The sequence below is a fragment of the Leopardus geoffroyi genome, chromosome C3 (assembly GCF_018350155.1).
Source record: "Leopardus geoffroyi isolate Oge1 chromosome C3, O.geoffroyi_Oge1_pat1.0, whole genome shotgun sequence".
Lineage (NCBI taxonomy): Eukaryota > Metazoa > Chordata > Mammalia > Carnivora > Felidae > Leopardus > Leopardus geoffroyi.
Window position 1 is genome coordinate 69,694,104 of NC_059338.1, and position 15,196 is coordinate 69,709,299.

General features: G+C 50.2%; 1 protein-coding gene across 7 annotated transcripts in view; it reads left to right on the top strand.

Moving 5' to 3' along the window:
- The window catches only part of LOC123585329, a 153,460-nt gene that overhangs the window by 16,982 nt on the left and 121,282 nt on the right, over window positions 1-15,196 (top strand). For 2 of the 7 annotated variants that reach the window (XM_045453364.1, XM_045453365.1), the window contains one exon: window positions 5,119-5,163. The exons of the other annotated variants lie outside the window; for them this stretch is intronic. In XM_045453364.1, the coding sequence (XP_045309320.1) occupies window positions 5,119-5,148 (30 nt within the window). In that variant the 3' untranslated portion in view covers window positions 5,149-5,163. Of the gene's footprint in view, window positions 1-5,118; window positions 5,164-15,196 lie in introns of those variants that run through there. 7 annotated transcript variants of the gene reach the window in all.

Consider the following 15,196-nt stretch of genomic DNA (forward strand, 5'->3'; position numbering starts at 1 on the left):
TCTGATTCCCTGTGTCTTTTGATTGGGGCATTGAGTCCATTGACATTCAGAGTGATTAGTTAAAGATATGGATTTAGTGTCATTGTGTTATCTGAAGATTTCATGCTTTTGGTGAGGCCTCTGGTCCTTTGTAGTCTCTGCTGCTTTCCACTCACAGAGTCACCCCTTAGGGTCTCCTGCAGGGCTGGTTTAGTGGTCATGAACTCCATTAGGTTTTGTTTGTCTGGGAAAGCCTTTCTCTTTCTATTCTAAATGACAGCCTTGCTGGGGAAAGGATTCTTTGCTGCATATGTTCCCATTCAGCACATTGACTGTTTCCTACCCCTCCCTTCTGCCCTGCCAAGTTTCATTGGACAGGTCTGCTGCTACCCTTATGTGTCTTCCCTTGTAGATTAAGACCCGGTTGTCCCAAGCTGCTTTCAGAATTCTCTCTTGATCTTTGTATTTTTCCGGTTTCGCTTTGACATGTCGTGGTGTTGACCTGGTTTTGTTGATTTGGAAGGGAATTCTCTGTGCCGCCAGGACTTGGATGCCTGTTTCCTTCCCCAGAAGAGGGAAGTTCTCAGCTATGAGTTGTTCAAATAAACCTTCTGCCCCTTTCTCTCACTCTTCTTCTTCTGGGACTCCTATTATGTGGCTAATATTTCATCTTACCGAATCAGTTAGATCTCTAGTACCTGCCTCGTGGTAGTAATTTCCTTTCTTTCCTTTCTCTGCTTCATCTTTGTCCACAATTGTATCTTCTATTTCACCGATTCTCTCTTCTGCTTCTCCCATCCTTGCTGTCACTGCATCCAGTTTGTTTTGTAACTCGTTTACAACATTTCGTTTTCAGCCTTCATGGTGACGATTCCTTAGGTCCTTGATCTCTGAAGCGGTAGATTGTCTGCTGTCTTCTATGCTTGGTTTCAAGCCTGGCTATGTGTCTTATGAGTGTTCTTCCAAAAACGTGCTCAGATATATTGTGTCTGTCTCTTTTGAGCACTCCTCTGGCTGTCCTTTCTTCCTGGAATTTTTTTGAGGAGAATTCTTCAATTTTGTCGTTTTGGCCTGATTCCTGCCCTTTTTGTGTTTTAATAGCTTGTTCTGTGTCCCACACCTGTGAGTTCTACTATATTAAAAAGGGGTCCTACACTGTCCAGGGCCTGGCAGTTGAACAAATGTTTTTGGAGTGTGTTGTGTGCACTCTTTTGGTGCATCTTTGGCTGCTTTTCTCGCTACTTGGAGTGGTGGCTTGGGCCTTCCACCAGGTGTGCTTTGATTTGTTTGTTGAAGTAATCCTGGAAAAAAGGAGAAGAGGGTGGTGAAGAATCCTTAGCCCAAACAAAGAGGGAAATGACAGGAGTGGGAAAAAAGACCAGGCAGTGACTCAAAGGAGCTATAGGGCTTAATCCAGAAAGAGAGGGAGGAAAATGAAGAAGGGGATCTGGAAAAGTATAGAGAAAATGCCCGATCAAACAAACAAACAAACAATCAGAACAGAGGAACAAAGGAAAAAAAATATATATATATATATATAATTAGCTTTTTTTTTTTACCACGGACATTGTCAGTGGTACGGCTTGGGGTTCTGGCTCTAGAACCCTGCGCTGCATTACCCTGGAGCCAAAGCCAATGACCTGCATATGGTTATGAGCTACTCTGAGAATGTGGAGTTGGGGAAAGGTCCCAGCTTTGCAGCTGGACAGCCTTGAGTTCAAGTTCCAGCCCTGCCATTTGGCCGATTCACGAACCTTTCTGGCTTCCGTTTCCTCACTGGGATGGCAGGGGGTCACGTACCAACACGGCACTACATTGTGCTATTGCTGCCGAAGATTCACCAGTATTTATGAAGGGACCAGGCACTGTGTTTGGCTTACCCTTTGAGAGTTGAGGGGCACCTGGGTGGCTCAGTCGGTTAAGTGTCCAACTCCTAATTTCAGCTCAGGTCATGATCTCACAGTCATGAGATCGAGCCCTGTATTGGGCTCCACACTGAGCATGGAGGCTGCTTACGATTCTCTCTCTCTCTCCTCCTCTCTCCCCCCTGCCCACCCCTCTCCCCCACTTGCACGCTCTCTCTTGCTCTCTAAAATAAATTAAATAAAAAGAACTCCGTTGCAGAAGGATGTTTTGCTGCCCTGTCTGGTCACATCCGAACTTGTAGATGTTTTAGCACAGGATCTTGCTCTCCCTGGTAAGCCCTGGGCTGGGGGACAGGGTGTTGTAGACCTGGAAGGGGGTATTCCTTGGGGTCCAAAGGAATGAGCCCTCAAATGGAGGTCAGGAAGGCTGAGTCTCGCCTGACTGCCTCGCCATCCTGAGGTGGGCAGCTGGATCTCCCCTCTGAGTCTGGTGGGTCACTGGCCCCATGGAAGTAATCCCTCAGCCAAAGAAGGTCCAACACCCTCGTGAGCCTCCTGGCCCTGCCACTTAAGCACTCTGTGCCCCCGGGGGTCAGCAGCTAAGAGTGCTGAACTCCAGTGGGAGGCGGTGTGTTTTTCTCCTAGTAGGTACAGGAAGACAAATGAATAGGTTCTTAGACTTTTTTTTTTCCTCACAGAATCTCGAAGGAACTCGGGTTTATAAAGGATGGGAACAGCTCCCTTTGCAGTGAGCCTCCCTTTAAAAATCAGGTAGCTGAGAGGTGCCTGGTGGCTCAGCCAGTTAAGCGTCTGGCTCTTGATTTCAGATTGGGTCATGATTTCTCAGTCCTGGGGTCAGGCTCTGTGCTGACAGCAGGGAGCCTGCTTGGGATTCTCTCTTTCTCACTCTCTCTCTCTGCCCCTTCCTGGCTTGTTCTCTCTCTCTCTCTCTCCCCCTCTCTCCCTCCTTCCCTCCCCCTCCCTCAAAATAAATAAAACCTTAAATTAAAAACAGCCAGAGAGCTGAAGCCCCAAGAGTTCCAGAGATTTGGGTGATGCCTGGGACCTTGAATGAATGGTCCTTTAGTTTGTATTATTTAGTAAGTTATGTTTCATTAGTAAATTCGGATTATAGCAACTATCGTTCATTGTTTCCTTCTTTTGTTTTTTTCTCCCTTTTTTGAGAAATCAAGACATCTTTACAACCCCCACGTATTAACCACTGCTCTGAATCACCAATCCACAAAGCAAGCTTCCTGTCGAGTAGGTACAAGTAGCAACTCCTCTTTACTGATGAAGGAAACCAAAGCTCAGAGAGGTTAAGAGGCTGGACTGAGGTCACACAACTTGAGAAGCAGCACAGCAGGGTGCTGTAGCCAGCCTCACCCATTTCACTGTGGGGAATCCCTTGCAAAGCTAGCTAGAACAATAAAGAAATCTATAAATACGAGGCCAAAAGGGAAAGAGGCTCAAAAAACTGATTTTATTGGTTCAAGGGTATGGGAAGTTGGGGTGCGGACTGCCAGCTTCAGGTGCAGTTCTGTCCAGGGGTCCCAATGATGTCGTGAGGACCTTCTCTGTTTTCCTGTCTCTGCGCTGATTTTCTGTGCGCTGGCTTTATGCTTCGCCTGTCTCTGCGGGGAGGGGGAGTGTTGCCCGGCCGCTCTTGGGGTACGGCCTGCAAGCTTGGCATCAGCAGACAGAGCGCTTCCCCTCCCCCTTGGTTTTGGGGGAAGATGTAGGAGGAGATTTTGTTCACAGAACATGGAAGAGGTACACTGATCCCTGCTCGGGTAGGGAGAGTCCAGGAAGGCTCCCGGGAGGAGGGGACATCTGGGCTGAAGCCCGAATTGCACTTAGCCCGCTGGAGCATGTAGGGAGGGGCACCTGGCCGGAGGCACAGGTGAGCGAGGGCACAGAGCGGAGCTCATGGCGCCGCCTTTGGGGAGCAGCGTCTGAGGGTCCCTGGTCCAAGGCACACGCTGCCTGCTAGGTCCTCAGCACCCAGGGCGCTCGCAGGGGAGGCAGAGCAGCAAAACCTGCTCTCTGCTCTTCCCCTCTCCTCTTCACTTTGCCCAAATGCCGAGAGCGATTTTTAAAGCCACCCTGACACCCTCCAGATATCCTGCGTTAACCAGCCTCTCCGCTGTGAGTTTCTGGCAGACGCGAGAGTCAAGGGGCCTCCGTCTCTTTAGCTCCTGCTGGCTCAGCGTTACTCACCCACCTGCACTGCCAGGCGCCGACCACCTGAGACCCCAGCTGGGGTGGGGTACGCCCTGAGTCAGGACTGAGGCAGCAGGCCTCGGAGGAGCAGGTGGCAACCGGGCTGCTTTTTATTTTGGCCTCATATGCGCCCCAGGCACAGTGCTGGGGGTTCCATACCAGGGGGTCCTCTGGGCCACGTCCAGCCTTTTTGTGAAACTGCTCTTGAGCAGAGAAGAATGGTTTTTACATCCTAAAAGAGGGTTATAAAAACAAGAGACAGTGGGACAGAGACTCTGTGTGGCCTGAAAATAGGTTTGACGAATGGAGTAAGTGAAAATTCAGATTGCTGGGGGGGGGGGGTGGTGGTGTTGGTGGTGATGCGGGGCATCTGGCTGGCTTAGTCAGTTAAGCCTCAGGCTCTTGATTTCAGCTCAAGTCACAGTCTTGGGGGTTGTGAGATTGAGCCCTGCATAGGGATCTGCACTAACATGGCGGAGCATGCTTGGGATTCTCTCTCCCTCTCTGCCCCCGCTCTCTAAATAAATAAATAAACTTCATTTTTTTTTAAAGTTCAGATTGCCTGGTTGAATCTGAATTTCAGGACAACAAGTAGTCTTTTAGCATAGGTATGGTCCATGCAATATTTGGTACATACTTACACAAAAAAGAAATTCCTTGTGTATCTGAAGTTTAGGTATCACTGGGCAGCCTGTATTTTATCTGGCAGTCCTATTCCAGAACCTGAAGTATTTGCTGTCTGACCCTCTCCGGAAAATACTGCCCACCCTGGCCATAAACACACAGCAGATGAGATCAGACGTCCAAGGGACTTAAAGACACTGCCTGGGTCAAAACTCAGTGAGCTTTAGCTGCTGGTGTTAGTGCTACTAATATAATCAGAGTGATCACCAAACATACGTTGAGCACATGCTGTTTGTTTGCCTAGTCAGCGTCCTAGAGATGGACACTAAACGCCCTCAGATGTATAGTGGAAGTCAGGCCATGATAAATTCTAAGGAAACGTCTACAGCAGCAGAAGGGGGTAGGGAGTGGAGCTCTTTTTACACAGGGTGGGTCTGAGCCCCTGCCCCCATTCTGAGCGCTGTGCGTGTGTTTTTATGAAGTCCGCACATGGCAGCCCAGACAGGTGGTGTGAGTGTCATCTCCATTTCACAGATGAGGAAACTGAGGCCTGAGGTCACCTCGCTAATGGCAGAATTGGAGTTTGACCTGGGCCTAGTGGCCCCCTAAACTCAAGTTTTTACTGACTTCCCTCAGGCGCCTTCCTTTACATGGTGCCAGCTGCGTGCCGTGAGGCCCTCTGCCCAGATTTTCCATGATCCTTCTGACAGCCCTGCACCCTAGGCTGTATTATTCCTATCCAGGCACAGGAGGGGTGAGCACAGAACCGTGCGGAGAGGCAGCGGGGAGTAGTGGCTGATCTGAAACCTTGCAGGGTTCAAGGTGGGCAGCACGAGGGTACCTTGGTGTGGGTGGGCAGGTGGTGGGAGTGAGGAGAGAAGACAAGGCAGGCCCCAGAGGCCCGGGAGCCCTCTCTTCCGGCTTTGCGGGTTGGTCCAGATTTCCCTGCCTGATTCCCTCCTGAGATTACACCTCCTATATGTTGTTTCAATATTTGCGGGTGGAGGGTGGGAGGGCGGGGCTGGTTTCTGAATGGTTGCAGGGTGGGGCTGGAAGTGTGCTGGGGCCTGTGCTCACTGGTGGCACGCGGAGGGGTGGGGTCACAGCCCCAGAGGCCACCTAGGTCCTAAATAACCTGTGGATGAGAAGCTGGGGTGGGTGAACAGAGCCTAAGAGCCCCTTCGCAATTGCCTGTTCACCTAACTCACACTCGTGAGCATCCACTGTGGGCCAGGCCGTGAAGCCTACGGTCGCTGCCATCTAAGAGTGGCTCCCGCCTGTACAATTCCTACTACGTGCCAGGTGCTGTCTCATTTGCCAATGAGGTGGGGTACTATTATCCAACACCCCATGGTACAGGTGGGGAGACTTGTCCAGCATCATGAGGGGTCAAGGATTCAACACCAGTTCAGTGACACCACGTTGTGGCTCCTAGCCTCTCAACTGCCTCCTAACGTCCTGTCGTTAGAGCGAAGAAGCTGGTTTCGAAAGAAGTGAGCTCCCCATCATTTGGAGGAATGTAGGCAGATGTTGGAGGACTCCGAATGGATGCTGGACAGAGACGAAATCTTTCTGACCACGTTGACCTTTGAAGTTGGCTCCCCTGCCCAAAAGACCCCCACAGGATGTGGTTGTAAGAGTCATATCTGGGTGACCCAGGTCTTCTGACTCCCATTTCAGTGCTGTTTTGGTCCCCACGTTGGGCAAGACTGAGGAACCCCTTCTCATAGGTTTCTCAGCACTTTGGGATTTCGCAGGGCCTGACCCATTTCTGGGCAGGTTGGAGGCAGAGCTGACTGTCAGACCTTGAGTTCAAGTCCTGGCTGCGGCCTTTCCTGGTTGTGTGCCTTAGGGCAAATCGCATCAGTTCAGCTTACCCATCTTTAAAACGGGGAGGAGAGGGGCACCTGGGTGGCTCAGTCAGTCAGGCATCTGACTCCTGATTTCAGCTCAGGTCATGGTCTCGTGGTTTGTGAGTTCAAGCCCTGCATCAGGCTCCATGCTGATAGCACAGAGCCTGCTTGGGATTCTCTCTCTCTCTCCTGCCTTTCTGCCCTTCCCCCACTCACATGCACACATGTGTGCTCGCGCTCTCTCTCTCTCTCTCTGGAAAAAAAAACTTTAAAATGGGGATGATAATATTTTTGCGAGGATTAAATAAAGTATTCTCTACAAAGTACATGGCACATAGGTGCTCAGTAAACATACTCTCTTACTCTTAAGCTGGGCAGTAACAAAACTATTTCAAAAGGTCTCCAGCTTCTGCTTTGAGGCCTTTGTTAGAATAAAGACCTGGGTCTGAATCCTGCCTCCTCTGCATGACCTTGGGTGGGTTATCTAATAGCTCTCTGCCTCAGTTTCTTCCATCTGTAAAGTGGGACTATGTTGGTAATCTATCTTGGGTTGTCATGCCATAAACAGTCCCATGAACACCATGAGTGCTAAAAAAAAAAAAAAAAGAAAAAAGAAAAAAACAGTGAGCTTTTAGCATCATAAAACTCCTACTATGTGCTAGCCAGGCCTCCTCTTTTGCAAATAACACCCCATTGAATCCTCACCTCTGGACATGAAGGGCTGAGCTGGATGCACACACAGGTCTCTGTGGCTACAGTCGCACCACCCATAGCCACTGCCTCTGTGCTGCCTCAGTCAGGCATGATTCCGGGGCCAAACCTTATAAAATCACATGGGCTTGTGCAAGGAGCCAGGATGCCACACTGCCACTGCCATCCCCAGACCACCCCGAGGTTCCTTAAAGCTGTCGACCTCCACAGCAGATCAATTCCAAGCTTATGCCTGGAAGCCTGAGAGGGGAAAGGTGGTTGAGCTGCATTTCAGAGGCCTTCTGTGGCCCTCTGCCCCATGCCCACAGGTGCAGTCGGTTCCCCCGGGGATGGATCCTCCCCTGGCCAGTTTGGGCCATAGCCTCTTCCTGCAGTGAGACAGTGCCCTCTCCCATGAGGCTGCAGGGACTGACCTTCTGGGGGAGGCTTTCCCCCCCCTGCCTTTTTAATTTCCTCTTCTGGCCTCAGGCTGCCAGTGCGTTATTAACTTCTGGGGAAGTCGGGAGCCAGCAGAGTAGGGGAGGAACCTCCCTTGTCAGAACCCCTCCCTCAGGCTGAGAACTACACCCTTGGTGCTGTATCCCCACCTCCACTACCCACCCTGCCCCAGATCCATCCCCAGGAGCCTGCCTTCCCTGGGGATTACCCTGTCTGAGTTTCAGGGTCCATAGCCACAAACAGACAACCTTCGTTCTGTGGGGTTTGGACTTGAGACAACGTGTGTATCCAGTCCGGGTAACAATAGGAAACAGATGATTCCTCCAAACTGAGCACATGAAGATGAATTTAATAAGGGTGCTATTGACCAAGGCAGGGTGGGGTGGGTGGGGAGAAGGGTGCAGCACCCCGCGGTTGTAATAGTGGGGAGCCGGGAACTGTTGCCTGCCCCAGTCTGATATGGGAAACAAGGAGAGGTGGCCAGAAGGGACTGGCTGTGTGAGGAAGGTCCCCAGACAGAGGCCGTGACTGCTGAGTCTCTTCCTAAGGATTTTGGCTGCTAGTTTTCTGTCTCCTCTGAAATCCCCCACTGCAATGTGACCATGCCTGAGAGTAGCTTGGAAAGCTTGATTAACACCCCAGAGTTGCTGCCTCCGTGGCTTCCGAGCATCTGTATCTCCAGCGGGTTCTCAGCTGTTGCTGGTGTTGGTGCTGCTGGGCCCTGCGTCAGCACCACGCTTGCCCTGTACCTGTCCTAGCTTGTCCTACCTTTTGGCCCTTTGGACCGAAAGGTCTTCCAGGGCAGGACTGTCAGACTCCATCCCTGCTGCTCTGTGCACCCAGTGTATCCGGGCCTTTGCCCCACTGAATTCACAAGTGTTTGAATGGTTTGCAACTTGTCCCTGTTGACTATTGCCCAGATGCACCCATGCTGTATCTTGGCGGTCCCTAAGTGGCAGCTGTCGCCAAGATGGAGGTCAGCATGTAGGTTTATCAGGGTGTGCCTTTGGGATTAACACCCAGCGGAGCCAAGTGAAGCAGCGGCAGTGTGCCAAGGGAGAAGATGGGTCACGGGGCTTTCATGGAAGCCCCATGGGGAGTTGCCAGCTTGGTGGGATGGCCTTTCACACTGTCCCAAGTTGGGGGCAAGGATGCCAGACCTTCACAGCCTACACATTCCCGTCACTGGATGGTGGCCTCCAGGGAAGCAGTGAGACCATGGGGGAGGCTCTCCCTGGGGCCGAAGGGATCCCTGTCCTCTATGGGACTGGCAGCTGAGGACTCTCCAGGAGCCCTCCTAGCAGCCTCCAGTCCCGAAGCGGTCTGTGTGGCACATTGTGGCACGTGCCACATCATCAGAACCTGCCCACGGAGCCAGGGAGGGGACAGAGGCTTCCTCCTGGCTGCCACTGCCCTCCCTTCCCTATCCCTGAGTCCTGTGGCCCCTCAACCCCTGGCCAAAAAACCCTCTTGCTATCCCTCAAGTACACAGAACCCCCAGCGAAGACCCCTGCCTATGGTTTTGCCTACAGCTGAGTTCCGAATCTTAGTTTTGCTGGGCCCAGCCACCCTGTGACACAGAGAAGCAGAAGTCCCCCAGACCCTATCCTGGCTCGTGCTTAGATGTGGAATAAACGCATCAGTGCTGTTATCCACCACTTGCAGTGATTACGGGGTCCTCCAGGGCTTCTGGAGAGAGGGAGAGGAAAAGGAAGGCATTGTGTTTTCTATCATGTCCCTGAGGCCGGCAGTCCCAGGCAGTACATCTGACTCCTGTTTCTGGGGCAGAGTGTGGTGGGTAGAGGCTCCCTTTGGAGTCAGATTGACCAGCATATAAACCTCAGCAAGGTGACCTTGGATTTTCTGATGCCCTTGGCTAGGTAGTAACCAATACCTCTGAACTTGTCTGTCAAATGGGCTAGTGGTGGCCACCTGGGAACTGTGTTGTGAGGATTATGGGGGGCCGGCCCCGTGTCTCAGCTCAGGCTGCCGAAGCAGAACACCACAAAGGGAGTGGCCTAAACAGACATTGATTTCTTGCAGTTTGGAGGCTGAGAAGTCCAAGGCCAAGGTGCTAGCCCATTCAGTTCCTGGCGAGGGCTGTCTTCCTGGCTTGTAGATGACCTTTTCCCTGTGCTCTTCTCCTCTTCCTCTTTTTTTAAGGACCCCAATCCCATCCTGAGGGCCTCACCTTCATGACCTCATCCAACCCTAATTTCCCCCCAAAGGTCCCACCTGCAAATACTATCACATGGGGACTGGGGTAGGGCTTCAGCATGTGAATCTTTGGGGACACAAGCATCCAGTCCATGACACCATGTATGCTTATCCCAGTGCTGTGCATTTAGTAAGTTGGAGAATTATTATTATTTTCAAAGACAAGCCATTGGCTGAAACCTCTAGAATAGCATCAAGAGCCTGGGTTGACACTATGCTTCGGCCTCCTGTTCACTGTGTGACCTCGGGTTTGTTGCTTAATCTCTCTGATCTTAATTCTCATGGTGTGAGAAATCGGTATAAAAGTAGAACCATGGGGTGCCTGGGTGGCTCATTGGGTTAAGCGTCCAACCTCAGTTCAGGTCGTGATTTCATGTTTCGTGGGTTCAAGCCCTGAGTCTGGATCTCCACTACTCTCAGCATGGAGCCCGTTTCAGATCCTCTGTTCCCCTCTGTCTCTGCCCCTCCCTTGCTTGTGTTTTCTCTCTGTATCTCTCTCAAAAATAAACAAACTTAAATTTTTTTTTTTAATACAAATAGAAGCAAGCCTCACAGAGCTGTGGAGAGGGTATAGTGAGTTAATAACATAGGTGACTCTAGAACTAATTTACCATTCATTCATTCATTCATTCACTGGCACAGAAGAGCTCATTTAGAGGGATAAAGATGGTGAGGATACGGATGGTGGATGTATCAGTCTGCCCTGGCCGCCATAACAAAATACGTAACAGAAATGTATTTTCTCACAGTGCTGGAGGCTGGAGGTCCAAGGTCATGATGTCAGCAGGGTTGGCTTCTGCGGGCCATGAGGGAAGGCTCTGTTCCCGGCGTTCCTTATGGATGGCCCTCTTCTCCCTGTGTCTTCATGTGGCCTTCCCTCTGGTGGTCTGCATCCCAATTTCCTCTTATAAGGACAGCAGTCACACCAGATGAGGCCCCACCCTCATGACCTCATTGTAACATACTTACCTCTGTAAAGATCTTGGCTCCAAATAGATCACATCCTGAGGTCCTAGGGGTTAAGATTTCAGCATGTGATTGGGGGGCAGGGACACGGTTCAGCCCATCACAGTTGGGGAGGTGAAGGCATCCTGGAAAGTGGGAGTTTCTGGAAAGTGGGTAGGTCTTTGAGGCCAGAGGGGTAAACTGAGGCCCCTTGGGGCAGTGCTAGCAGCCTGAGCACACCTACTGGTTGGTAGCACAGCCAGAACTTAGAACTTAGGGATTTTCCATCCCAGGCAACCTTTTGTGGATGGAGCAGGTGGGTCCTGGCGGTCACTGCCCTAGCGATGGGGGAGGACGTGGGCAGATGGCAGGGCCCCTGCGTCACAGTCACTCTGGCAGGCGACAGGCAGATGGCCACCTCCGAGGGGCAGGCGGACATTGGCAGGAGGGCTATAAGCTGCCTGAGAGAGGGCTGGCCACTGGGAAGAGCTGGGGCTGGCCCTGTGTGTGGGGTGGTCCGCTGCTTTAGCCCTCCCCCCCCCCTTGCTGTCCCCTTCTGTGACACCAGGGTGGGCAGCCTGGGCCAGCCCAGTTGTACCAGACATTCTCATGCAGGATCAGTGAGTTGGAGAAACACACTCTGTGTGTTTCTCCTTGATCCCACACTCTTACTGGACGATGCTGCAGACACCAGAGGTGTGTGGGTTTGTACAACTCAGTCAGTTCTCCGACGCCGGCCAGGTGGCCGCCACTTAACCGATTCTGATGCTAGCTGCCTGGAGTCAGTGTCAGGTCACACAGGTTAGGGTCCCCAGTCCTGCAAGACTGTCCCCCACTTCAGGTGCAAGTCTTAGATTGTCACCTGTACTTCTTTGTTGGTTTTGTTTATCTATCTATTTTTGAGAGAGAGAGAGAGAGAGTGTGTGTGCACAAATATGGGGAGGGGCAGAGAGAGAGGGAGACACAGAATCCAGAGCAGGCTCCAGGCTCTGAGCTGTCAGCATAGAACCCAATGTGGCTCACGAACTGCAAGATCATGACCTGAGCTAAAGTCGGATGCTTAACCGACTGAGCTACCCAGGTGCCCCATCCCCTGTACTTCTTGATGGCCACATACTGGGGTTCCCCTAGCCCCCCCCCTCCTTAGGTTTGATCATTTGCTCATAGAAGTCAGGGAAACACTTAGGTTCACCAGTTTATACAAAAAGGTACGATACAGGACGCAGATGAACATCCAGATGGAAGAGGTGCGTAGGGCAAGGTCTGGGGGAAGGGCACAGAGCCTCCGTGTCATCTTGTGACGCCCTCCATCACCTCCATGTTCGGCAGCCTGCTCTCCAAGCCCCATACTTGGGGATTTTTATGGAGGCTTCATTAACACAGACATGATGGAGAGTGCACTCAGTCTGCCTCCCTGTCCCCTTCCGGGAGAATGAGGGATGGGGCTGAAAGTTCCAAGCTTCTCATCATAGCTTGGTATTTCTGGTGACCAGTCCCCATCCCGAAGCGATCCAGGAGCCCGCCAGGCATCACCTCATTAGAACAAAGGAAATTCCTCTCACCCAGGAGAGTCCAAGGGATTTAGAAATTCTGTGTCAGGAACTGAGGTCAAAGATCAAATGGTAGAATAGAAGATGCCCCTAGTGCTGTGATCACTTAGGAAATTACCAGGGCTTTAGGAGCTCTGTGTGGGGAACTGGGGGCCAAGACCAACAGGTATATGTTTTTTTTTTTATTATTTCACGGTCAGCAAACTATTGCCCAAAGGACAAACCCGGCTCTTCACTTGGTTTTGTAAATAAAGTTTTATTGGAACACAGCCACACTCATTCATTGGCATATGGCTGCCCTCCGGATACAAGGGTGAAGTTAAATACTTGAGACAGAGACCACATGGCCAGCAAAGCCAAGAATGCTTACTCCGTAGATCTCTACAGAAACGGTTTGCGGACCCTTGATTTTGTGCTTCTCTGTCTATAGTTCTAGGTACCAGGTTCACCCCTGGAACTTCCTTGTTGTGCTGAGAACAGCAGTGTCTGCTGAGAACCCGCTTCCTGGTTCACAGTCAGCTGTCTTCTCTCTATGTCCTCACATGACAGAAGAGGGAAGGGAGCTCTCCAGGGTCTCTTTCATGAGGTCACCAATCCTACCCATGACCTCATCACCTCCCACAGGCCCCCCTCGTAATACCCCCATCACACTGGGGATTAGAATTTCAACATAGGATTTTGGGGGAACTGAAACATTCAGTCCATTGCAAGGAGTGTCCTCCTCCCCAGAGCCTCAGTTTTCCTCCTCTGTACATGGGGAGAGTATTCCCCTGAATTGTTGGGATGAGCCCATGAGGCAAGGCAGGCAGGAGAGAACTTCACAAAGTGCCACACTCTCGGGACTTATTCTTTCCATTCTACCTGCTGATAGCCTCCACCTTGCTGTGCTGGCAGCATGGAGCCTGGAGCCTGCTTCCCCCTCTCTGACCCTTCCTCTCTCTCTCTCTCTCTCTCTCTCTCAAAAATAAACATCAAATTTTTTTAAAAAAATCAACTGCAAAATATTTATTTACAATATATTAACACATAGTATCCACACTTGTAAAAATTGTGGTAAAATACACAACATAAAGTTTTCCCTTCATCATTTTTAAGTTCGGTAGTGCTAAGTAATTCACATTGTTGTGTGGTCAGTCTCTCTTCGTCTCACGAAACTACAGCTCTGTACCCATTAAGTAATAATTTCCCTTTCTCTCCTCCCCCCAGCCCCCGGCAACCACCATTCTGTTTTCTGTCTCTATGAACTTGCCTCCTCTAGGCACCACTTATAAGTATTTTGTCTCTTTGTGACTGGCTTATTTCACTTAGCATGACATGTTCAAGGTTCACACATGTAGTGGCAGGTGTCAGAATTCCCTTCCTTTTTTTTTTCTAACTTTATGTGTATATTTTGAGAGAGAGAGGGGGAGGGACAGGCAGAGAGAGAGGGGAGAGAGAGAGAGAGAGAGAGAGAGAGAGAGAGAGAGAGAGAGAGAATCCTAAGCAGGCTCCACACCATCAGTGCAGAGCCCGACACAGGGCTCTATCCCACAAACCATGAGACCACGCCCCAAGCCAAGATCCAGAGTCAGACACTCAACCAACTGAGCCACCTAGGCGCCCCAGAACTTCCTCCCTTTTAAGGCTGAGTTATATTCCCTTGAATGTGTCTGCTACATTTTGTTTATCCATTTGTCCATCAATGGACATGTGGGTTGTTTCTGCCCTTGGCTGTTGTGGATAGTGCTGCCATGAACACGGGTGTGCAAATCTCTCTTCAACACTCTGCTTCCAGTCCTTTGGGGTATATACCCAGAAGAGAACTGCTGGATCAGATGGTAATTTTCTGTTTAATTTTTTGAGGACCTGCTATCCTATTTTCCTTAGGAACAGCACAAGTCTATGTATCCATCAACAATGCACGAGAGTTCCGATTTCTCCATATGTGCACCCACACTTGTTATTTTCCATTTTTCGATAGGAGCCATCCTAATAGGTGTGAGGTGGTCAGTACCTCATCACGGTTTTGATTTGCACTTCCCAGATGATGAATGATGTTGAGCATCTTTGTGTGTGCTTGTTGGCCATCTGTTTATCTTCTCTGGAGACATGTCTGTCCAGGTCCTTTGTCCATTTGGGAATCAGGGTTTTTGTTTTTTTGTTTTTTTGTTTTTTTCTTTTTTTTTTTTTGTAGGAACGCATCATACAGTCTAGGCATTTGCTCCTTATCAGATACACGATTTGCAGGTATTTTCACCCATTCCATGGGTGTTGCCTTTTCACTCTGTTTATTGTGTCCTTTGATGTACGGAAGTTTGTTTACTTTGACGTGGTCCAGTTTATTTCATGTCACTTTTGCCTGCTCTGCTTTTGGTGTCACAGCCAAGAAATCGTTGCCAAATCATGGCGTTTCTCTGCTATGTTTTCTTTGAGGAATTCTGTAGTGTTCGCTCTGGTATTTAGGCCTTTGATCCATTTTGAGTTGATTTTTGTGTATGGTACAGGTGAGGGTCTCACTTCATTCTTTTCCATGTGGACATCCAGTTTTCTTAAGAGCATTTGTAGGAGATTGGCCCCCCCACACACACACTGAATGGTCTTGGCATCTTTGTCAAAATCGTTTCATATGTACTGATAGATGTGAAGGCTTATTTCTGGGCTCTCTGTTCTTCACCACTTGTGTTTATGCTGGTACCTCAAAATATGCTAGTATTTTTATTACCATAGTTTTATAATGAGGTTTGAAGTCAGGAAATACCAAACTTCTAGCTTTGTTCTTACTGTTCAAGATTGCTTTGCCTATTCCTGGGAT